The following is a 26,567-nucleotide window of genomic DNA, read 5'->3' on the forward strand; positions in this document are numbered from 1 at the left end:
ATTTCAGCTGTGTGATAGTAATGGAAGAACAAGTGGTCATCCCTGGAAATGAAGGAAAAGTGTGGTTAACAAGGGTATGAGAACTAGATTTTTCACCCAGATGGTGGCGAATGAATGGAATGCATTGCCTGACTCAGTTGTGAGTTCTTTGTCTGTAAATGAATTCAGGAAGAGGTATGATAGATATTGTTTTGATAGTTTGGGTCTCCCACAATGAGTGTACTGACTCCATGGAGATACCCATAATAATAATAATAATAATAGACTGCATCTCAAAATGCTCTAAGAAAGTTAACTATAGAATTGAAAGGAGTGAGCCCACTCCTTTCAATTCTATAGTCAACACCTGAATAAAAAAAAAAAAATAAAATAAAAAAATAAAAAAAACGGAAAAAGAGAGTTGTAATGTCTGGAGAAATAAGATGGGGGGGGGAAGGGAAGTTGCCTTTATCAGAGGCTATCCACAATTTTGGTGAGTCATGGAACCTGAGAGGGAAGCTAATGTTCAGATTAATTTTCCTTTACTCTATGTCTATAATGTAACTTCCTTTAACTTACAAGAAGGGATAATATACAATCAACAATATAAATATATTTTACATCATATATGAATACAGTAATCTATGAAATGAGCAAGTTATTTTTAGAAAATCTGAATAAGTATAAAACTGTCATCTGAAATGGTTCAATATCAAAAGCAGGAGATTTACCATTAAAAGATTTAATTAACCTTAGATATAGACATGCCTGTCAGTCTCCATGCATTGTTTCTAGAAAGCAAGAAGTAACTTGCAGAGAATTTAAAGTCATACAATTTACAAGATCAACTTATTCTTCTATTTTACTATAACTGTACATAAAAACAAATTAACCTTTATTATGAAATAAATTAACAAAAGTGAAAAACTTACCTTCTCCTCCAATTTGTGGATTCTGAAAAATAGATAGATTTAAATTGTCTGATATGGAGTTCATATTAACAAACAAATTTTACTTATTTTACATGGTACATAAGAAATTTGCAATTTTTGCTATCATGGAAGAGATGTATGGCATCACGATTAAAATGTGTTAGTTAATTCTATGCATTTTGGATAAAGACTCTATACAATAGAAGCATCATATCCTTAACTCTGACAGAAAATTGTAAGTATAGCACTCCACTTGGTAGCTTTACCACTTCTGTAATGTAACCCTTGAACATCAATTCAATGTCAGTCATCACACCAACATTCCTGACCTCTCTCCCACCTTGGTCAGTGCAGTCCTATCAATAGAACACACAGCCTTCCATCTCTGAATCCCAATTACACTCTACCACCTTAATATTCTATTCAAATCTGCCTGAAAAGTAGCTATGCTAGCACTGTTATTAATAACTTTTCTCAGCTTTGCATCATCTATAAATACCTGCATAATTTCCATGCAATATTTTTTTTTTCAATATTGTTAATATAAAGACAGTAATGGCTCCAGTACTGAGTTCTGTGGAATCCTACTTGTTCTTACCTTCTCTTCCTTGATATTAAACTTTTTATGATTGCTATTATTATTATTATTATGGGCAACTCCAAGGAGTCCTTAGACTCATTGAGGGAGGCCCTAAACATCATGTCAAGAACTATCCAACATTTGCGCAGTATCTATCATACTTTGCTTTGAACTCATTAACAGTCATTGCACCCACAACAAACGCTGGCAACCTATTCCACTCATTCACTACTCTCCAAGCAAAAAACCTAGTTCTAACACCCTTGCTATTTACACTCTTACTCAGTTTCTGGATGGTCCCTAGTTCTCCTACCAACACATACCTGTTCTGAAAAATTTCCTCTGACTTAATCTTGTAAAAACCCCTCAGTAATTTGTATGTCTCAATCATATCACCCCTTTTCTGCCTATCAACCAGTTTCTGTAACCCACAAATCTTCAACCTGTTCTCATAAGGTTCATTCCATAGACCTGCTACTATCTTGGTCACTCGCCTCTGGATCCTCTCCACCTCCTCCTCATCATCATCACCAAGAAACTCTGGTGTCCAGATCTGCATAACAGTAGTGAAGATAGGTCTTATCAAGGCTCAATAAAGAAAAACCTGCTTATCTCTGCTCATCAAAGTATTCTTCAGTAACCAAGTGATCTGATGAGCTGCTTTAGCCACTTTTGCAATGTGTCCCCTGAACTTTAACTCCTTATCCATTAACACTCTCAAGTCTCTGGCTTCGTCAGTTTCCTGGAGTACAATTCCACCAATGTGGTATACATCTGGTAATCTTATCACCCCAAAAAAAGACATAACCTTATACTTTGCCACATTAAACTGACATCCACTCTCCTTTGCAAAGTCTACCAATCTATCCAAAACATCCTGCAAAATTTTGACATCATCTGTATTAACTATTGCTCTACCCAACTTTACATCATCAGCAAATAACTGAACAATTCATCTCAGATCCTTTCCTATATTGTTAATGAACAAATTAAACAGCAGCAGTCCAGGAACAGAACAACTTTGCAGCATGTCACTAGCCACAGGCCTTCTTTTGGACTCTACTCCTGAATAAACTACTCTCTGATATTTTTCCATCAACCATCCTCCTATCCATCTCACCAACCCTATATCTATCCCCCATGTGATGCAGTTTACTGATTAGAATTCCATGTGGTATCCTGTCAAAGGCCTTTGCAAAGTCTAGCAGTATCACTGTAAACCCATTACCTTTATTCATCTTAGCTGTTACTGCGTTATAAAACGTGAGAAAGTTATTGAGGCATGACCTACCTTCACAAAACCATGCTCCCCCCCCCCATACAGTATCCAATTTCCATCTATCCATTCCTGTATTTTGCTCTTGACTAGCTTCTCCAATACTTTGACAACAACTCCTGATATGCCGATCACTTGTTAATTTGCCATCAGTCTTGGAGCCTCCATTATGCAATGGAACTATTTGTCCCCTCTTTTTCACCCCTTTGGGACTAACCCAGAGCCGACACTTAGATTAAGTTCTCTACCAGCTGAGGTGGATGAAGTAGTGAGACCAAATTGCACTTTTTATCCATGTTATTCAATAGATTTACAGAATTGTATCCAAATTTAGCTGGACGTCTATAGACGTCATGGCCGGTTGGGAGGTTAAACAATATGGTCAAAGTCACTGATAATTTCCTTGCTGCTTCAGATAAAACTCAAGCTGGTATACCATAAAATTCCACAGCTGTATTTGCATTAAGGTTCTGTAATATGCTATGCACCTCCATTTCATTTACTTCAGTTCCCGTATAAGCCTTTAACTCTTTCATTCCTGCAATATCAACACCTGGTATATTTTGCCAAGTGTTCACTTAATGATTCTACTAGTTTGATTCAGTTACTTCCCTACCATCAGCATGCTTTAAAATCATTCTACCATATACATTCTTTCTTTTACTTGCAGCATATTGAAAGAACTGTTAGAGATTCTCTTTAGCCTGCATTGCTAACTTCCCTTCATAATCTGCTTTTGCCTTTCTTACTACACTAGTTACCTTTCTAGCCTGTGCCTTGAGATAATCTTTCTCCTTAAATTCCCTCCACAATTGTTTCTTTTTTTGCAGCTACAGCTTGATGATGATATTCATCCATTTAACTCCCATTTGATTTATTCTCCTGACTCCAGGTATGCAGTCTGCCATTACCTCCCTCAAACTTTAACACTTCCCATGCACTATCAACATCGAGTCCTTGCAGTTTTACATGGCATGGCACTGATCCAAGCAATCTCCTAAGCTTGTCATACTTACCAGCCCTGTAATTCCACATATAATCTGTCTTAACTGAAAATTCCACACATATGGCTACCTCCCAGGTCAAGACCATATGATCATTTTCTCTCCAATTGGTGGCAATGTGGTCATATTCATTATAGACAAATACTCAGATGCAATTACTAGATCAAGCACTCTCGAATCCCTAGTATATTCCATTACATGCTGTCTCAGGTAATTATCCCTTAGCAACTGCATAAAATCCATTTCTGTCATCCCATGAGCCTTCTCCTCCTTCCAATCTATGTTCCCATAGTTGAAATCCCCATAATAATTACCTGTCCTCCACTCATTGATTCTATTTGCTGATGCATATTATCTCCATCATCTTGTCTACAGCAGCATCCAACTGTGTATTTTGTTCTGCTGGCTTCAATCTTACACCAGATAGCCTTAAACATGCTATTTTCATTGTCCTGCAGTTGAACTTCTACTCTCTTTGATTACAGTTCATCGGCTATCATCAATAACACTCCCCCCCCCATTCTTTTCTCTCTATCCTTCCTGAACCCACTATGCATTTCCCATTCTATCCCACTAACTATATCATCTTCTTCTTGTAGATAGGCTTACTGGTTAAACATGATAATTAAATATTTAAGGAATAGACAGCGTAAACTAGAAATATAAATTAAAACAACTTTAATATATACTTTCCGATATTTCGGCAATGTCACGTTGCCATCTTCAATGGGAACTTAAACAAAGACACTTCACTAGTACAGCCACTCTGGGCTTGCAGACCATGCTCTGGATACTCGGCACAGAATAAGGTGGAAGAAAGCCACAGTAATACACCGCAGCAAGTTCAAATATGAAAGGCTTTTCATGGAATCAGCCTCAGCCCTTAGGAACATGCCAAACCTCAACAAATTTGGATGCATGAGACTGCCCCAAATTTGGGAAACTTACATCAGAAGAACTTCGGTCCAAAGGCCAAGAACAACTAATATAGCCCGCCAGGGTGCACCATCAGGACTTTAGGTAAACGGTAGCTTCCCCGCTTCTGTTCTCATTTGCTGTTATGTAGTACTTGTGTGCACGTGTCTTTGTTTAAGTTCCCATTGAAGATGGCAATGTGACGTTGCCGAAATATCGGAAAGTATATATTAAAGTTGTTTTAATTTATATTTCTAGTTTACACTGTTAATTCCTTAAATATTTAATTATCATATATCATCTTCTGTTAGCCATGTCTCACTAATGCCAATAACCATTGGCCAGGATGAGCCAACCAATGCCAAAAATTTCTCCTGCTTGTTCCTGCCATTAGGGTACATAAAGTGCAAAAGCCCCACCACTGTCTTGGTGCTTTATACTAACTATCCCATTCCGGTTTTTACCAGTGGTAATAACTTAGGCATATTATACATATTCTTACAATCAACTGCCTCACTGATGTCTGTATGTCCACTCAACAGCGTATCCCCCCCCCCAAAAAAAAGCTCTAGTTTCCCTGATTCTGCACATCCACTTTCACTTCATTCAACAACACTTTTTCCAGTCTCCGAACACCAAATCCATTCAGATGCAAACCATCCTTCTTGCATAAGTCCTTTTGCCTATCAAGCTCACTCCACATCACTCCTCCTACATAACCTACGTATCGAGTCATTCGCTATTATGGCCCTCCTTCTCAGCTCTACTTTGTCATACCATGGCAACAGACTCACTATCTTAACTCTCTCACTCTTTTCTTTTATACTTCTAGTAATTCTTTCATGGCCTCTCTCATGCCATACTTTTCTCCTTTTAAATCATTTGTTTCAGTCACTATGATCATTTCTTTCACCCTACCCTTTTGTGCTCTAATAGCCTCACTAACATCATTAATTTTTCACACCACAAAAGCACAATTTTGTCAAACTCTCATCGATCACACCTTTTATGATTGAATTGCCGCATAACACTCACTCGTTATTTTTCTCTCTCTCTCTCTCTCAGTCAAGCCCTCATTTTTCTTATCTCGCACTTCTTTCTTTCCGTTATCAGCTTATCCACTCGCCAGACATTTTTGCATTCGCTCCAGCTCCCACTTTGCCTTATGTATCACTCTGCACAACCAAGCTATCTACCTCATTACAGCCAATTCTGCATTCTTTACATCAGTCATACTATTTTTTCTTTCAACACTTTTACTCTCTCTTTCAATCATGTCATTTAATCTCAATCTCAATGCTATCTGGCATTAAATCACACACATTTTCAATCATATTCTGAGTTCCATCTGTTACTTCAATCTCGCGACCTGAGACACACGTTTGAACTTCTCTCTCGTAGCATTTTTGGCACACTTTCCCACCACCATTGCTTTCAAACCAAATTCCAGCTGCCTTTGGTAATGCATACATTTCACAGACATTGCACTGCACAAAGTCCCTTTGATTGAATTCTTTAAACAATGAAGATGACTTGGACACCATTGTTCTGCTTTGCATTCGTGCCATGTGCTATGCTACGTGTCTTACAGTGCAAAAGACTAAATTAATAATATTTAAAACAAAATTTTTAACCTAAACTAATTAACTCCACAGTACAGTCTAATTCTAACATAATTTTTTTAACTGATAACGCTTTTTTTTTAAAACTAAACAACTTAGCTTTAGAAGCTCTCCAAACTAATTAACTAACTAATTAATTACTTAACTAATTAACTCCACAGTAGTCTAATTCTAACACAATTTTTTAAACCGATAATGCTATTTTTTTTAAACTAAACAACTTAGCTTTAGAAGCTCTCCAAACACAGTCCTACCACCATATGCCACCTGATGGTGAATGATCATACACATTCACTGTCACTTTCAACATCCACTCTCCCTATGCCATGTCTCCCTGTTCACCCAGGCTCCCCACCCCCACATTTCCCTGTTCCTCTTGCATTCGCGTTCTCTTTTCATCTCTCACACTACTACTGTTTCCACTAACAAGCACTTCTGTCTCTTCAATACCACTGGATCTTTCACTTCATCTCTTATTTCTGATATTTTGCACACATCACACTCTGTACTTCCATTGAGCAACACTTTCTCCAGTGCACTCACTCCAAAGCCATTCAGATGCAACTCATCATGCCTGTATAATTCCATTCTCTAAAATACATGCCATACATCAACAAACTGTACTCCCTTCTCCTCACAGAGCTCCGTTAGAATACCATTCATGATTTTGGCTCTCCATCTCAACTCATCGCCATACCTCGGCAACACACCGACAAACTTTAACACTGTTATCTTTCGCTCTTCTCTCAATAACCTCCTGATATTTGCCCTCACATGTTCCTTATGTCCTTAGATCATTTGTCCCCATCACTAATTCTGTTGTTTGTTTCTTCCTCATGTCCAACACCTGAATTATCCTACTCATTCTCATTCCTGGATAGCAGGCCTTATGGACTCTCTCATTAACTAATCTTCTAACTATAGAATCTCTATACACTGCTATCCTGGAATCATTCATCACCTCTTTTACCCTTTTTTCTTTCAATCTATTCTTTTGTACACCTTCATTAGTTTCTACTAAACGTCTAACATCACTCCACATATTCCTCATTTCATTCATTTTCAATAATTGTTTCATCAAATCTTGCATTCCAACAATTTCACTCTCTGTCACTCCCACAGTCTTGTTAGCTCTCATTCTGCTGTGCTTTACTTCTGTTTCCTCATTCATACTGTTTTTTCACTCCCTTATCACTAACTTTCACTTCTACATTCTTGTGTTCTTTCACTCCCTCAGTTTCACTAGCTTTTGTTTCGTTTAAGCCATCTTTTATCTTTTCAGTCTGCTTCGCATTCACTGCATCGTGATGTAATAATATATTGCACTTCCTACAAATCCATACTTTCTCTCATCTCCCATTCTCTCTCTCTCTCCACAAACATCTCTTACACTCTGCCATGCATACATATTACACTTGTGACATTGAATTATTTTTGAAAAGTGTATGTATGTCATTAATGCCTTGATTTTCGCGGTGGTTGCGTAGTCACACTGGTCGATGCCCACATGGTTGACAGTGTGAGTACTGCCATTGTGTGCTATATTTAAAGAAGGTAATTTCAACTAATAAATCATACAGACACATTTTTTTATCAAAAATAAATAGTACAACACTAAAATTCATGAAATATTGCCAATTATTACTCAAAACAGCACTTAACTTTTCCAAAGTTCTTTTCCATCACTATTTTTGCTTCTTTTAGCACACAGTAAAGAAATGGAAGAAATTAGCACACAGTAAAGAAATGGAAGAAAAATATAAAACCAGCATTTAAACTTGATTACATTTGAAAATAAAATTCTGGAACAAATTAACTGCTTCAAATACCTTGGATGTGCTATATCATATGCATAAGAAGCTGACATTGATATCAAAATTTAAAACCTTTCTAAAGATAACAGGAGTGATCAATAATATTTTCAAATGTAATCAAGTTCAAAAGCACATAAGAATAAGAGTTTATAAAGTTTTGGCAAGACCTTCTCCACTTTACAGAAGGACTGTGAAGGACAACATGCTATACTTTCAGACAAAAAAAAGAAACACCGAAATATGTAAAGAACTAAAATTAGACTCAGTATTAGACAAAGTATATGAATACCGAAAGAAGTGGATTGAACAATGAAATGAATGAACAGTTCAAGACTACCCAAAAAAAAAATACTCCAATACTAATACTTCCCAGTTAGAGGATATAGAAGTTAGGGAAGACCAAAGAAAAGATGGAATGAGACCAGAACAGACCATTGGACCTAAATTCCTGAAAGGATGATGATGATATTAAGGTCATCACTGGGAATATAGATATATACATACAGAGAGAGACATAAACTTCAGTACAATTCACTAAATTAGCTTAAGTTGTTACTTTGGTCAATTCTTGACCCCACCTAACCCATGATGAGGGTAAGATTTAAAAAAAATTAACTAATAAATAAAGAAATATATACAAATTGTATATAAGTAGAACTATGTCAATAACTATTGAAGAATGCTGGTTAACTCTGGTTTCCGTATCCAATATATAGAGCTATGTTAAAATATTTTGTGCTTGGAGGCTTGGCTTCAGGGACTGTTAAAGTTCTGCAGTTCCATTCTTTTATTTATGACTTAAATAACTTAGTTATATTATCTTTTGTCTTTTTAATCAGATGTTATATAGGTTACAAGTGGACCATCCATATCCCTGAGATTGTTAGACCATCATTCTGATTGAGGTCAGGGTGATGAATTAAAATCTCACAAGATTCTTTGAGTTTTCATTCATACAGGTTTTGGTATATGATATAAGGAATGGATGCCTTTGCTCAATGTCAGGCTTTTTGATTAAGTACATGATGAAAGAGCCTGATTTTCCATAATTATTGAACTTAATGACTCACTGGTGTTCTTCTTTTATTATTCTTTATCCTTACATAAAATAACATGATGAAAATAATATCCAAGAAATCAGACAGGAATTGAAAGGAATGAAATCATTTCACAAAAGCATGTTAAGCATAAATAGGTAAAATCACCATAACTTGCAAAAATAATAACTTACCTTAAATATGTACATACTCTGTACAACAACTGGTTCCTTAAATCCCAAACTATGCACAATGTCCTAATTATAAGTTTAAAAAAAATATTTAAATTAAAAGCATTTTTATTTATGACTAGAATATTAGACTACATGCTACTTTTACTAGTCACATGACATGCTTTCTAAAAAGATATTTCATCATCATCATCAAATAATTATGTGCATCTTAAAGAACTTTTTATGAAAATATGAACTAAGACAGGCTTATCATGCATGTAGCTACACTGAAATCCTGTCCATTGAAATATCCAGCCAATAACCACCAGGCCAGCCTGGCTGGCCGAGTGGTTAGCGTATCAGCTCTCCAGCCAAAAGGCTGTGGGTTCGAATCCTGCCATGGGCATGGATGTTTGTGATTGTCTGTGGAAATACTAGTGGTGGTGGTGGTTGGCAGTAGATGGCGTTGGTGTAGTTGCAGTCAGTTGGTGGAGACAGCTGCAGAGCAGGTGCCTTCCCTCGATGAGTCCTTGGACTCCCTGGAGGCATCATATAATAATAATAATAAAAATTGTGTATGTGAGCATGCTCAAATGCAATACACAGTGAAAGTGTATTACTGTTTTTTAATTTCACATGAGTGATGACATTTTACTGAATGTATAATATGATTTTCATGTCATCCCATTACAGATTACGTTATTTGTCACAAAATTTCTTTCTATATAATGATTATTTAGATATGGCATTTTGCCTTGTGCTACCAAGAGATAATTATCTTGAAATATATGAATGAGGGGACAGTGGTTGGAGAATGCTGGATCTCATGAAAGCATCAGAGGATTTATCCATAACCAAGATAGCCACTTCACTTCTGACTGGGGGAATGATCATGCCGTCTTGACCTGAAAGATGGCTAAGTATGTAAAATATTTAGTTAACAAAGGGGAATATGTGGAACTAAAGAGACAGTGATTACAACACACTCAGCAGACAGCATGGAGCAATTCATGGCATAAGTAACTGCAAGAAAAGGATGTCAGCAGTGCATGGAAATGGCCAAGGGATGTTTGAAAGAAGTAGAATTGAACTGTATATATACAGGGTGAGGAGAATAAACAATGTGGAAATTAAAGAAGGATGTAGTAGCATCATAAGTAGTGAGGTGATAGTAATGAATTGCAAGAGTATAAATTAGGTGAAAATTAAATGGATGAGACAGCATGAGAACTGTCTCAGAAAAAAAAATGAGGTAGAATGTATGGGATCAATAAAATATTTAAAAAAAAATTTTTTTTATTGATCTCATATACACAAAAGGTCAAAGGACCTATAAGCACACCAGTGCCATGTATGGGGTGCAGGTGAAGAGTCAAATAGAAGTTTACTGACACTTTTTTTTGAAGGGTGCAGGTTATAGCTGATTGGAAATACTTTTGTGGTAGGTTGTTTCAAAGAAAGGAGGTAGATGGAATAAGAGGAAAAAGAAAAGCATGTTCAGTGTGTTTGCAGTCACACAGTAAAGGAGTACTGAGCAGCTGCTGCTGCACTTGTATTAAAATTGAAATGCAAACACTGATGTAGGCTTAGATGGAATATCAGCTTGGGTGTTGCATGAATGTGCAAATGAATTGTCAACCCCTCTTACTTGGATATTTAATTTAAGTTTGAACTCGGGTATGGTCCCTAGGGAGTGGAAGTTAGGCAAAGTGGTTCCTTTGCATAAGGGTGGCTCTAAAACTGCGGTAGTTAATTACAGACCAATCACCATCTCAGGAGTAGTGGTAAAAGTACTGGAAAAGTTGATTAACGACAAAATTCAAGAATGGGTGGATCAGGATATGATACTCTATAGAGGCCAACATGGTTTTGTTAAAGGTAGATCCTGCCTTAGCAATTTATTAACTTTTCATAATAGAATGACATCTGAGTTGGACAAAGGAACTGGCTACACAGTGGTACTTCTGGATTTTGCTAAGGCTTTTGACAGGATACCCCATGGAACACTGTTACGCAAATTGGAGCAGATGAGAATGGATACTAAATTGATGATATATATGGGAGAATGGCTCAGGGAGAGATACCAGAAGGTGGTGTATGGAGAAGCCGAGTCCAGGATGAGGCAGGTGACCAGTGGTGTCCAAGATTGCACATAGGATTACTTGGCTGTTGAGGAACACACTGACATCCAGAGATAAAGAGGTTATTATTCCTCTTTATAAAGCATTGATACTTCCACATTTGGATTACTGTGCTCAGGTCTGGTCACCTGGATTCCTTGGAGATGAGGAGGCTGTGGAGAGGGTTCAGAGAAGAGTGACCAAGTTGGTGAGTGATGTAAAAAATGCTCCCTACATTATAGATTGAGAGCTTGTAGATTGCAGAGGTTGGTTGATTGGTGGAGAAGAGAGGATATGATAGAAACATTTAAATTACTGAAAGGTTTTTATAGGGTTGATGCAGGGGAAATGTTTCAGCTGTGTGTGATAGTGATGGAAGAACAAGAGGTCATCCCTAGAAATTAAAGAAGAGCGTGGTTAACAAGGGTGTCAGAACAAGGTTTTTTGCCTGGAGGGTGGTGAATGAGTGGAATTCATTGCCTGACTTAGTTGTGAGCTCTTCGTCTGTAAATGAATTCAACACGAGATACGACAGATATTGTTTTGCTAGTCTGGGTCTCCCGCGATAAGTCTACTGACTCCATGGAGATACCCGTAATAATAATAATAATAACATGTGCAACAGGAAGTGGAGAATGATGTTGCCAGTTCAGTGGAGCAATGCCTGCTGAAATACCTGCAGAATAGGCACAAAGCTAAAACACTGCCACTGTAGAAATATTAGAAGAAGATTATGAAATATATATATATATATATATATATTATTATTATTATTATTTGACACCTCCAGGGAGTCCAAGGACTCATCGAGGGAGGACACCTGCTCTACAACTCTGTCTCCACCATTCAATCGACCAACTGACTGTAACTACGCCAATGCCATCTACCGCCGACCACCACCACTATTTGCACAGACAGTCACAAACATCCATGCTCATGGTGGGATTCAAACCCGCAGCCCTTTGGCTGAACAATGGATATGTTAACCACTCGTTAACGTATCCACTGGCAATTACTGGCTTAATATATAATATATATTAAGCAAAAGTGAATTTAACTTTGATAATGATTTTAACATGTAATACAAAAACAACAGCATTCACAGGTATAAGAACTAATATAAAATAAAATAGTTAGAAAAAACACTATAATAGAGCTAATGAATTTTAATTTCCTACAATGTCATGTTTCCTATTAAAAAGAAAAAGACATTAATTACAAAACCATCAATTTTTACAAAAATAATAGGATTAATAAATATAACTTTAAAATCCATCACAAGCTCTACAAAAACAAGAATAAGAATTTACAGTATAGCAATTGTTCTCAACATTGTAATATGGGCATGAAGCATAAGAAGAAAGAAACAGTAGTTCAAAGAATTATAACAATGGAAATGAAGTCTATCCACAAAATGGGCTGACTCTACTTTATGGAACCATAACAGAAAAAAATACAAAATTGGAATGAACAAGTAAAGTGAATACACAAGGAAAAATATACAAGAATAATATTTGAATATAAATCCACAGGAAAAAAAAAGGATGGTGAAAACTAAAGGATGTATAAATTAATGATAAATTACAAGAATGAGTTACCTGGTTGAATTCCATAATTAATGGTATGATGATGATGATGATAGATTAATGAATAAAGTGCAGGGAGTTAAGTTAAATAAACAAAAACTGACATTTATAAATTTTGTTCATTTTCAATCTAAATATAAGATATACACTCAGTGATCACTTAAAAATACCCATGAACAGATAACCAGATCAAAAGTTTTGTGATTATCTTTGTGAAACTAATCAGAAGTCCTTATTAAGTTCAGGAACAATAATGTTAACAGTTTGGACAAAAATAGCCTATAGAAAAAAAAAGTAGCAACAGTCATCAGAATGCATATAGCCAGAAAACATTAGTTAATGTATCTTAACTCCTAAGGAAGGGGGGGGGGGGAAGAGCAAACCAAATGGACATGTCTTATTATCTTGATAAAATTGTGATCAACAACATTTACTATGAACTGCACACTTGTTTTGCTATATACTAAAGAAGAAAAATTGCAACCGCAGAATAAGAACTACCATTTAAAAAAAAAAAAAAAAAACATTGTAACACTAAAACTGGTCACCAGAAGTCTGGCAAAAGCAGATTTTCCAATGGATGAGGTGAACTTGTCCAATGATAATCATAGTCACTTTTGTGCCTTCTAATCCCAAATGTGGCATGCCTACCTATAAACAGATTTTCCTTTCTCTTTTTCTCACTTAATGCTATAAATCTGTTATTAACCATCATTACAATTCAGTGAGTAAGATACATTTTTGCCTACTAAAAGAGTACTATGTAATGCAATAAATGTATGCATTACTGTTTTTTGTTTTTTCTACATATATTATAAAATTTTATATATGGCTGATCACTGTTCCTGTGAAATAGAGAACAGCAAGTGATGAGCATGCTCTGTCTGAAGAAAGAGGATACCATAAAGAGGTACATACAGCCCTTTTTTTTGTAAAACAATAGGTGCTGATACTAATTATTTGCTAGCAGGAAAAATTGAAAATTCAAAGGATGCGACAAAAAAAAAAGAAAAAATAATTATTTACTCATACTTTAACTTCATAGTATGAAAATGTTTTGGAATAAATACACAAAATTTAGTATATTAGTATATACCACTCAGTTAATTAAGCATAAATTGACTGTACAAATATATAAAAAAATAAGTAAAAATGTACATGATAATTTTAATACAAATTTTATGTAGTAGATGTAAAATATTTTATATAGCAAACATCTTAACAATGGATATGATGAAAAATGTAAATTTCATTAATTAACTAAGCTTATTTGCATACTAAGTAAATATATAGAAAATTACTGAATATTACAAATTTCTATATGTATCTCTATTTGTATATCACATAACACTGTTAACAAAGGTGCCAGTAAGCCACAGCATACTAGTTAGTGAAATATGGAGTAGGAATCACCCTTGATGAAGCAAGTGGGACAAGTAATGTGTCCTCCCCCCAACACACACACATATCTTAAAGCACATTTAAGTGTGAGGAACCACTGAAAATTCGGACCTGGAAAGAAATGGAGCAATTAACTGGTAATCAAGTATTAAGATAAATAAATATCAAAAGGACAGCATTAATAAATGCTGATATATACACACATCATGGTGTGTTATCAAATTATTATTATTACAGCCTTTTTTATGAATGTAAAGGAGTGTTTTCACCTCTTGTTCCCCTCTTTCATAGCAAGAGGGGAGCAAGAGGTAAATGTTTCACATAAAGACTAGTGAGTGAGTGAAATGTATTACCAGACAGTGATGAACATTATGCCTAATGAGTTTAGGAGAACGACAGGCTTAATGAGATCTAAACTGAATTTCTCACAGTTTGTCTTGGAATGCCATGAGGATGTAGTAGTAACTAAGAGTAGAAGAATTTATTTTTTTATTGTAATCTCACACATAAGAGTTTATTCAACCTATAGTCCATTATTATTATTAGCCTCGTACCTCCTTGAAGTTAAAGATTGACTGTGAAAGGTCCTCACTCACAATGTTCATCAAACTGTGATATAAATTCACTATTTCTGTACTCATCACACTTTCAAGTAATGCATTATACTCACCAACAAATTTTCATAACAAAAATATAATCATGACTTCCCTGCTAATATTCTTCTTATATAACTTCTAGTTATGACAAATAGTTTTACTCCTGTTTTTCTAAACTTTATGAAATATCTCTTATACATGCAGATGTAAAAAAAAAAGTTTTATATGGCAAATATCTTAACAACAGTGAAAAATAGTGATGTAGTGACATAGTGAAATATTACATTTTTCACTATGTCATGTAAATATAGAGAAGATTAATGAATATTGCAAATTTCTGTATGTGCCATACTGTATTTCATGTCACTGTTAACAAAGATGTCAGTATGGCATATCATTGTGTACGGCATACTGCTGAGTTAAGTGGTGAATGAGTGGAATAAGCTTCCAGAGTCTGTTGTGGGTGCTACGACCATGAATGAGTTCAAGGCAAGATATGATAGATACTGTGTGAATGTTGAATAGTTGTTCCAGATATGATGTTAGGGCCTCCCTCGATGAGTCTGTCAACTCCTTGGAGTTTCCCGGAACAACAATAATAATAATAATAATAATAATAAAAAATAAAAAAAATAATATGGCGAAAACACTTCCCCAACTTATGTCTCAATATAACCAATAAAGCTCTGCAAATAGCATTCCCTTAGTCTATCTTTATAACTAACATTAATGAGATCTGACATCAATTTAATCTTCTCTGGTTTCCCTTTCCACATCTTAAAAATTAGATCACCAAGCTTGTGCACAGTAATAAATATGTGGTCTGACTGAGTTATTATTATTATTATTATTATTAACATTTGACCTCCATGGAGTCAGAAGCTCACCGTGAGAGGTCACACTATTGCACACAATGCTCATCCAACACACATTATTGCACACAATGCTCATCCAACCATGCCTAACTGATTCAATGTATCTACATCCACAACACACTCAGGCAATGCATTCCACTCACCAATCACCCTCCATGCAAAGAACCTACTCCTCACTCCTCTGTTCACATCCTCCTTATACGGTTTCCAGTGATGGCCCCTTGTTCTACTCCCCCTCTCCCATTCTATGAAAAATTTCTTTCATGTCAACCTGATAACAACCCTGACTAGCTTATATGTCTCAATCATATCCTGCCTTCCTCTTGTTGACGAGGCTCTGCAACTTACATTCTCTGAATCTGTCCTCATACTCCACATTCCAAAGACCACTGACCACGTTTGTGAATCTTCTCTGGACCTTTTCCAACATATCCTTGCCACCATGAAAACCTAGTGACCAAATCTGAGCACAATAATCCATATGAGGCCTGATTAAGGCCTTATACAATGGAATCATAACCTCTCTATTTCTGTATGTCAGGGTCCTCCACATCATTGCCATTATCCAATGTGATGTCTTCACAACTTGTGCAACGTGGCCCCTGAATTTCTGGTCCTTGTCCACCATCACTCCTAGATCTCTCATCTCCTCTACTTCCATTAAAGTTTCCCCACCAAGTGTATGCTTAGCAAATCTCAAAACTCCTAGATCTCTCATCTCCTCTACTTCCATTAAAATTTCCCCACCAGGTGTATGCTTAGCAAATCTCAAAACCCATTGTTGCTTAGCAAATCTCAAAACCTTATACTTTGCAACATTGAACTGACAGTTCCACTTACCTGCCCAATCATGCAATCTATTCATGTCCTCTTATAAGGCAATAACATCCACTTGACTGTGCATTGCTTTCCCCAGTTTTGCATCATCTGCAAACAGCTGGATATCACTAGTTAAACCCAACCAAATATCATTAACATACAAATTGAACAACAATGGCCCTGCAGCACACCGCTAGTTACCTTTCTCTATCGGAATACTGCACCCCCATATACAACTTTATGATACCTATCTGACAGCCAGTCACTGATCCAACTCTGTTATCCAATCCCATCTCTTTCAATTTATTTAAGAGCTTATCGTGTGGCAGTCTATCAAAAGCCTTTGCAAAATCCAAGCACACCACTGTATATGCATCTCCCGTGTCCAAGGTATAGTACATAAGTAAGTTAGTGAAACATGATCTTCCCTTAACAAACCTATACTGTTATCAACCCATTTCTGTATCCTACTCCTCACCAATCTCTCCAGGACCTTCGCCACAACTCCAGATATACAGACAGGCCTATAATTTGAAGCTACAGCCTTATCACCATCTTAATGCAGTGGAACAATTTTACCCTCCTTCCACTCTCTTGGAACTTGTGCTGTTGTAAGACTCTTATTAAACAGGCATGCCAATGCTACTGCGAATTCCCTGGAACATTCCTTTATGATGCACATGGTGAGATGTCATCAAATCCTATTGTCTTATTGACATCAAGTTTATTTATTTCCTCAAATACCTCTAGCTCACTCACAATTAAGCCATCCTATGTCCTCTACACTTAAGTTCCTCATGATTCCACCCTGATAGGATGAAATACCCTTATAAATTGATCAATAAATACTTCAACAATGTCTTCTGCAGCAGTTACCGTTCTACCACTTTCATCCTTTAACTTCATCTTATCATAATCATTCTTCCTTCTAATTGCCACCTATCTAAAAAACTCTCTAAGGTTTTTCTTTGCCTGATTTGCCAATTTTTGCTCATACTCTATTTTTGTTTTCTTTACTGAGTCAATCTCCTGGCTTGTTCTTTATACTCTTCATGTGAATGATTATTATCATTATTCATCTTGTACTTCCTCCAAAGTACCTTCTTTTTCCAGATTTCATGTTTAAGCTCCACATTCATCCATTTTACACCTACCTTATTCAGCCTTTTGGCCTTCAGAATACGTTCACACATTGATGCTGCTATGTATTTCTTTGTCAGTTCCCATGCAGCATTTGAAGTTTCCTTACCGCTCAACTACTTGTTCAATGTTATAGGTCCAAGTTGTCTCTTAAGCTTGTCATAATCACTAGCCTTATAATTCCACATATATCCTTTCCTCACAAGAGTCTACATAGATACAACACAGGTGATTACTTCATGATCACTTTCACCAACTGGAGGAAAATGTGAAACCCTCCCACTAACAATTACATCCTCTGATGAAATGATGAGATCTAGAACTATTGATCCTAATGTGCCCTCCTTTACATGCTGCCTAAGATAGTTATCTCTTAAGAACTCGAGAAATTTATTTTTCTTATTCCCAGATGCTACTCTTCATTCCAATCTATACCACCATAATTAAAATCACCCATAATAATTATCCTTCCTTTGTTCACCAATCCAAGTTGTTTATACATTTCTTCATCACTTCCTTCCACATTCCCAGGCCTATGGCAACATCCAACTAAATACGTCTTCCTCTCAACCTCCACATTACACCACACTGCCTCATAACCATTGCCACTATTTCCCCCTTTCATATCTACCTTATGTGAACTTAATTCCCCTGCTATCATCAGGGGCAATCCCCCTCCCTTCTTCCCCTTTCTATCCTCATGAAAAATACTGTACCCTTCCATTTCTATTCCCGTTATGATATCATCTTCATTCAACTATGCTTCACTTATTCCAATGATTTGGGAGCAAATAAACTCAATCACTGATTTATTTCATCCCTTTTATTCCTGATACTTCTGGCATTTGCAAACAAACACAGAAGTTCATTTTTAGGTCTATAGCCAGTCCTTCCCCACTACGCCTGCCCAATCACCTTTATCACCGCTTACCACATACATCTGCTCAGTCTTAACTTCTCTACCCACAATACTTCATCTTCATACACACATTCACTACAACTTTCAACATTCACTCTCTCTCTATGCCATGGCTCCTGTCCACCCGAGCTCCCCCTCCCCCGCCTCCCTGTTCCTCTTGTATTCCCATTCTCTCTTCCTCTCTCTCTCACACTACTACTGTTTCCACTGCCAAGCGTTTATGTCTCTTTTCTCTCCTGATTTTTCCTTTCATCTCCTTCTTCTGATCTCTGGCACACATCACACACTGTACTTCCCCACACTATACTTCCATCCAGCAACACTTTCTCCAGCACACTCACTCCAAAGCCATTTAAATGCAGCCCGTCACGCCTGCATAATTTCATTCTACCCTGAAACACATGCTATACATCCGTAAACTCCACTCCCTTCTCCTCACACAGCTCCGCTAGCATACCATTCAGTATTTTGGCTCTCCATCACAACTCATCATCATCATATCCAATTAACACACTGAAAACCTTTCCTACTACACTGTCATCTTTCACTCTTCTGAATAGTCTCCTGATATTAGTCCTCACATCCTTCTTTATGTCCACTTAGATCATTCGTCCCTACAATCACAACTAACTCTTTTGCTCGCTTCCTCCTCATGTCCAACGCCTTAATTATTGTACTCATTCTCCCACCAGGATAGCACACTTTATGGACTCTGTCAGTAACTAGCCCTCTAATTATGGAGTCTCCAAATACTGCTATCCTGGAATCACTCATCACTTCTTTTACTCTTTTTTCTTTCATTCTGTTCTCTTTCACACTTTCATTAGTTTTCACTAGACATCTAATATCACTCCATATATCCTTCAATTTCATTTTTCATTTCCAATAACTGTTTCATTAAATCTTGCATTCTGACAATTTCACACTCTATCTTGCTACCTCTTGTTCAGCCGCACTTTATTTCCTTTTCCTCATTCATACTTTTTTCACTCCCTTATCACTAACTTTCACTTGTTCTTTTCATTCTTTCACTCCTTCAGTTTCTTCATCTTTCATTTCCTTTCAGTTTTTTGTAACTTTTGCTTCTACATCTTTACATTCTTTTACTCTCTCAGTTTCTCTTGCTTTCAATTCATTTCCGTTTTTCACAACTTTTTCCGTAACTTTCGCTTCTACATCTTTGCATTCTTTTACTCCCTCAGTTTCTCCTGTTTTCATTTCATTTTAGTTTTTTGTAACTTTTTCTGTACCTTACACTTCTACATCCTCGCATTCTTTCACTCCCTCAGTTTCTCCTGCTTTCATTTCATTTCCATTTTTCATAAAAATTTATGAAACACTGCCAATTATTATTCAAAATAGCACTAATCTTTCTGGAGCTCTTTCTGACACTACACAACTTACGGCCCTCTAGTGGAAACCTTTTTTAATGTGATAGAATGGATCCACTATTAAGCAGTGGTTTACATCGCTAAACTAGCCTTCAATTAAGTTCTATTTGAGAAAAGTCCCCCCCCCTTTCATTGTACAAGAAAGAGTTCCTGTGCAATGGAATTATAATCTCTTTCCTTCTACATATCAGTATCCTCCTCATCACTGCATTAACTTGCTGTGTTGTCCTCACAGTTTTGCAATGTAACCTCTAAACTTCAAATCCTCGTCTATCATCACTCCCATAATTAAAATTCAGAGCCAGCAGCACCTGGTGGCACAAGATGTTGTCATCCTCCCAAATAGGGAGTAGGTCCAATGCGGATCAATTCTTCTCATCAGATGAGAATCAGTTATATCCAGTCTGCTCTGAATACTGGCTAAAATGAAATTCACTGCATATGAGCAGAGCAAAGCTCACACTGCAAAAAGCAAAATTCATTCTGCCATAGTGTTAAGTATATGGATAAACATACATCACAATAAAAAAGGGGGGGAGACTTTTCTCAAGTAGAACTTAATTAAAGGCTAGTTTCACAATGTAAACCATTGCTTAATAGTGGATCCATTCTATCACATTAATATTAATAAAAACATAATTTACTACAGATTTAAAAACTTGAGACCAAAAAAAGTTTTGAACCTTTTGGTTATGAAACCACTTCTCAGCACTTGTTGGAACAATTTTTAGCACTATGGATGAAAAGACAGTTGAGAAGAAACTTGTACAATGAATTAGACCAAGTTAAAAAAACTGCATACAAGGAGAAGCTGTTTCAAAGAACAGCAGTAGCAGGAAAGAATGAGTAAAGAGGAAAAAAGTGTGAGAGTGTGGTGATTTGAGTGATTAACCAGAGGATGAGTAGATTTTTGATGTACTATTCCATACATGAGAACAATATTCTAAAGTTGGCACATTTGGGATTTGTAGGATTAGTAATCCGATGAGTGAAAAGTAGTATTTTAAATAGAAAAGGATGCCAAATTTTTCAGACTGAGGAGGCTATTAATTGATGTATTTATTCCAGGAAGTGGCATAAATGTGCATCAGTGAAATATGAAATATTTCAGATCACTGGTGGTAATCTGCCTAGATGTTATTATAATAATGCTATGCTGATGAGATGGGGGGGGGGAGTAATGATGAACAAGCTACACCCAATGACATTTGCTATGGATCAGATGGCATAACTGCGATTTGTACAGGATCACCTTTGGCATGTGCCTAGAGGTAAATGTCAGTCAAAATGACTGACTTCTCACCAACCCCATCCATAGTAAAACTATGAATGGGGTTGGTGAGAAGTCATTTATGTATACAAGAAAGAGAGTGGATGATAGAACAGGGCCTGGGGACATGAAGAAGTCTGAAATGAGGAAGCCATCTACCATTATATGCAGTGACTGACCAGAGAAAAAAACTAGATGACAGAGAGTGGATGGTAGATAGGCCAAAGGATATCAATTTGCTGAATGGGCCTTGAGATCTGATCCAATCAAATGCAATGGAAATGTCAAGAGCAATAGTACAGGTCTGTACAAATGTTTCTATGGCATATGTCTGGAGGTGAGTAATGCAGGCCAGGAGATTTACTGTAGATCTCAAATGGCAAAATCATACTAATATCATTGATTAACTGGTAGGCTTCCAAGTGGTGAAGAAGTTGACTGCTGATGTAACTTTCTCTGTTTGAGAGGAGTGAGAAGGACAAAGGGTTGGTGGTTTGATAAAGGACTTTTAATTCCCTTTTTTTTTTTTTAGAATGGGTGAATATAAAGCTGAGTATAAAAGAGTGTAAAGACAATACAGGATGAGTATGGAGCACAAAGTTTGAATATAATTAGGGATATACTAGCAGGACCAAAAAACCTTTTCAAAAAACCATATCTAGATTATTTACAATTCTTCTGATGCCTTTCTGGATAAAAAAAAAAAAAAAAGTCATAGAAAGCACATGATACTTTGCTTCTAGTATGGTAAGAGGTGATATGTTTAGGTTACCCATGCAGAGTTGAAAGAGAAAAATGATGCCATTAGGACATCTTTGTCTTTAGATGTTACAATAATGCTTTGTGGATGAAAAAGAGAGGGGGGGGGGAGACATAAAGATGAACAAATGCTGCATCTAGTGACCTTTGCTAAGGACCAGATAGCATAACTGCCATTTGTACAGGAAGCAAGTTTCCTGAATTTGATCCTTCCAAAGGCAGATGTAGATTTCTTGTCTCAAGACAATGTAGTAGGCAGGCTTTTTCCTCTTGGACTGTTTTTCCACATATTTGAACAATGGATAGTGTGTAAATTTTGAATTAGTGTGGGGGAATGAAAGTCTTCATTCCCATGAGAATCATTTCAGTAACTCTCTCACACAGAAAGCATTTTGATCAAGAGCAGAATCAGAGTTTGCCCATGGAAAGGAAGTAAGGAAGTGTGTAATTCTCAGATGTCATCACTTGATACCACTGTAATACTAAGGGACATGAGATTGAGAAAAAGTGAGGGATTGACATTATGTGCAAGAGGAAACTTGTGCCAGATTATGGTCTGAGTTAGAATATACCTAGCACAACAGCTAATTAAGAAAACATCAAGGGTGTTAGAAGGTGAAGATGATTATCTGATGTCCTACTTGGTAGATGGGTGATTTGCATCAGATACAGCAAAGCATCTAAAGATCACTTTATTATTTGGGAAGTTTCACTGCAGACAACTGGGCTTTCGAGATAAGAAGTGTAAGAGGTCAGTGTGATTTTCAGAATATGGACATAGCAAAGACAGATGATTACCAGAATGGGGCAAGGAAACCTTAAGAAAAGGTAAAAAAAACAAAGGATTTTACATTTGGTATTATCTGGCATGGAACACTGAAACGTAGAAACAAGACAAATCACCTGTATTGCAGAAGCAATCATACAAAATGTGTTTTAGACAGGCAAGATGCAGAGTGGCTGATAGATGGTATTTGAGGTTCAGTCATAAATAGGAATGGTCAGGTATGGATGTCTGTAAGCATTGATATATATCATCTATGTTTGTGTTTAAGCCACAAATGTTGATGAAGTGGATGTAGAAATAATTATTTTTCATATTTTTATTTTTAATGAAAAATATTTTGTTTTTTGGTTGCTTTCTTTTTCAAGTTGTAAGAATAATATTTAATTTTTCAAGGACATTTTAAGGAATCTTCAGAGATGACACAATCACATAGCAACTTAAACAGGAACCAATGCCTCATTCTTCATAACATTTGGAAGAATAACTAGGTTACAAATATGCCTTTGTAACCTAGCAGATGTCAATTATGCCAATAGCCATCTAAAGACTTTATGCAATAATGAATATTTCACGTTTCGTGTGTCAAATTATGTTCAAGACTAATCTACATTAATGTTAATGTTATGCATTTCAAAATAACTGCTGTTATAATTATTCAGATTTTTTGCATATTCTCTATGCTTATCATTCTGATAAAGCTGTTTGTTAGTAAACAGCAAATAGTGAAACACGCAGAAGTTCTCCTTCTTATGATAATAAATTTATTATTTATATATATATATATATATATATATATATATATATATATATATATATATATATAAGATTTTTTACCTTGGGTAATGTATATTAGGGTTACCAAGTAATTTTATAAACTTGGTTATTTTACTCCTAATCCCAAGTAAGCAAACAGTTAAGTTTGCACCTGAATGTAGTTCAAGTCTAAAGCTGGTGCAACACCAGGGCAACTCATTGTAAAGGTGGGTAAAGCTCTGATCACTATTCTTTGTATTTTCCATAATGTAAAGCACATCTCACTAAGAGATGTATACTGCAATACATTATGGGTAGGGTCACTACCCAGGCCGGTTTCAACCTTTTTTGAGGTCTCCTCAAAATAAAATAACCAAGTTTATAAAATTACTTGGTAACCTTAATATATATATATGTGTGTATTCCTGAGCTTCTACTCGGTTGTAATTGTACATTTTAAAGAATAAATATTTAATGACTTAAACCTAGATAAAATATGAAGTTTTAATGAAAATGATACAACTAGTTTCAGCCTTTTACAGCCTTCTTCAGGTATCCACTAAAGGTAGAACACAGTAATAAAAATTGAAGTTACAAAAAACTTCAATGAACCAGATGAGCTCAAAAAAGAAATTAATCACCTTTCTCTTATCTTTAAACAAAATGGATATTCTGAAAAAACGATTAGGAAATTTCTTCTGGATTCTCCTAGGCAGTGTACTATGGAAATAACTGATTTTAAAGGTAGCATCTCAATACCTTACATTAGTTCAGTCTCCAATAAATTAGATAAAGTCCTTAAAAAATACAATATCAGGACGTTTTTCACTACACTCCCTAAAGTCCGTTCTCTTATAAGCCACCTGAGGCCTATTCATCACAACCTGAAATATCCAGGTGTTTACAAGTAATGGTGCGATTGTAATATTCCTTATTTTGGACAGACTAACAAATCTGTTGAACTTCGTATTGAGGAGCATAAGAGAGACATCTCCTATAAAAGATCACATGCATCTGCCGTATCCAGTCATGTTCTTTTCTTAAACAATCCTCATGATGATCTACAGAGTCACTCAGTTTGCTGGGATAAATCCGAAAACATTTTCCATTGCTGTGATGAGTTTGAAAGGAAAATCGTGGAGTCCAAGGAAATCCTCCTAAATCCTGAATCCAATTTGAGTTACAACATCCCTGATAGCCATGCTGCAGTTGTTCAATATGTTCACGAGAACTTGCAAGCTCGCATGCAACAAACAATAGCATGTTAGATAGAACAACTTGAAAAATACAATGTTTTTGTGTCAATTATGTATTGCATTTTTTGCCTGTAATTCTCAGTTTTTTGTAACTTCAATTTTTATTACTGTATTCTACCTTTAGTGGATACCTGAAGAAGGCTGTAAAAGGCTGAAACTAGTATCATTTTCATTAAAACTATTATATATATATATATATATATATATATATATATATGTATACAGTCATCCCTCAATTTATGTCCATTCGAGTTACATCCTTTTGAAGATACGTCCATGATCCCATAAGGGAATAAATAACATTTTCAGCTATACTTTCGAACAAGATGCAAGCAAGCGTAAGGTAAAGCATGCACAGTGGCAACATCACTTTCAGTGGCAACCTCCCTCAGCAGTCAGCAAGTGTCTTTAACAGTTCCTCTGTTGATTTTGTGTTTGAGAAATGGGTTATTTGTGTATTTATCTATAAATATTTCACGATGTTTTGTGCAACATGGCCCTACATGCACAATCGAAAAACCTAATGAAGAATCACAGAAAAAGAGGCTAGAAATAGATCTTGATATGAAGTTGCAAGTTACAAAGCAACATGAAGCTGGTAAGCCCATCAATGTGATCATACATGACTTCAGATGGTCTCATTTTACAGTGACGACCATTTAAAAAATAAAGATAAAACCGTAGAGGCTGTGAAAGGAGCTGCTTCCATTAAATCGATGATGACGAAGCAACGACAAGATCCTATCAGTGATATGGAAAAGCTACTTGCATCATGGATAGAGGACCTGAACCAAAAGCGCATACCCCTTAGTACTGTGACCATAACCACTAAGGCACTAAGTCTCTTCAACATGTTGAAAGAGAAAGCAGAACCCGATTATGACTACAAATTCAATGCTTCTTCCAGTTGGTTCATGAGATTCAAGCAGCGTTTTGTGCTGCATAATGTGAAAATGTATGGGAATCTGCAAGTGCTGAGAAGGCTGCCAAGGAGTTTGTGGAAAAATTGGATAAAATTATTACAGAGGAAAATTATTTGCCACAGCACATATTTAATATGGACAAGACGTCCTTATTTCAGAAAAAAATGCCCAAGCGGACATTCATCTACAAAAAGCTGAAATCTATACCAGTTTCAAAGCTCTTAATGCCTATATTAGATTCTGTTATGGGTAATATGGCTGAATATAAACTGAAACCATTTGTGATATGGCACTGAGAATCCACGAATCTTCTAAAACATTAGGAAGCATACTCCCAGTTTATTATCGAAACAATAAGTAGTCATGGATGACTCAAAAATTGTTTGAGGATGCCTTAATCAACTGTTATATGCAAGTGAAATAAAAAGCTACTGTGTGAAAGAAAATGTAGAATTTAAAATTTTATTAATTCTAGATAATGCTCCAGGTCATCTGTCTTATAGCAGTGATCTTCACCAAGTTCAAGGTCATATTTATCCCTCGAAACACTACTTCATTGATCCAACCGATGGATCAAGGAGTTCTTGAAGTGTTTAAGGCTTATTATCTATGGAGAACTTTTTCACAAGCCATTTCTGCT

The 26,567-nt window shown here is 36.1% G+C and overlaps 1 protein-coding gene across 3 annotated transcripts in view; it reads right to left on the bottom strand.

Moving 5' to 3' along the window:
- LOC150092298 (phytanoyl-CoA dioxygenase domain-containing protein 1-like) overlaps nt 1-26,567 on the bottom strand; it is a 138,530-nt gene that overhangs the window by 52,239 nt on the left and 59,724 nt on the right. For all 3 annotated transcript variants that reach the window (XM_090414894.1, XM_090414892.1, XM_090414893.1), the window contains 2 exons: nt 9,354-9,416; nt 912-933 (listed from right to left, as the gene is read on the bottom strand). In XM_090414894.1, coding sequence (XP_090271020.1) covers nt 912-933; nt 9,354-9,416 — 85 coding nt within the window. The remainder of the gene's footprint in view (nt 1-911; nt 934-9,353; nt 9,417-26,567) is intronic.

Source organism: Typopeltis vanoorti, chromosome 26 (assembly GCF_054136105.1).
Source record: "Typopeltis vanoorti isolate ZY-2024b chromosome 26, IOZ_Tvanoo_1.0, whole genome shotgun sequence".
Taxonomy (NCBI): Eukaryota; Metazoa; Arthropoda; class Arachnida; order Uropygi; family Thelyphonidae; genus Typopeltis; species Typopeltis vanoorti.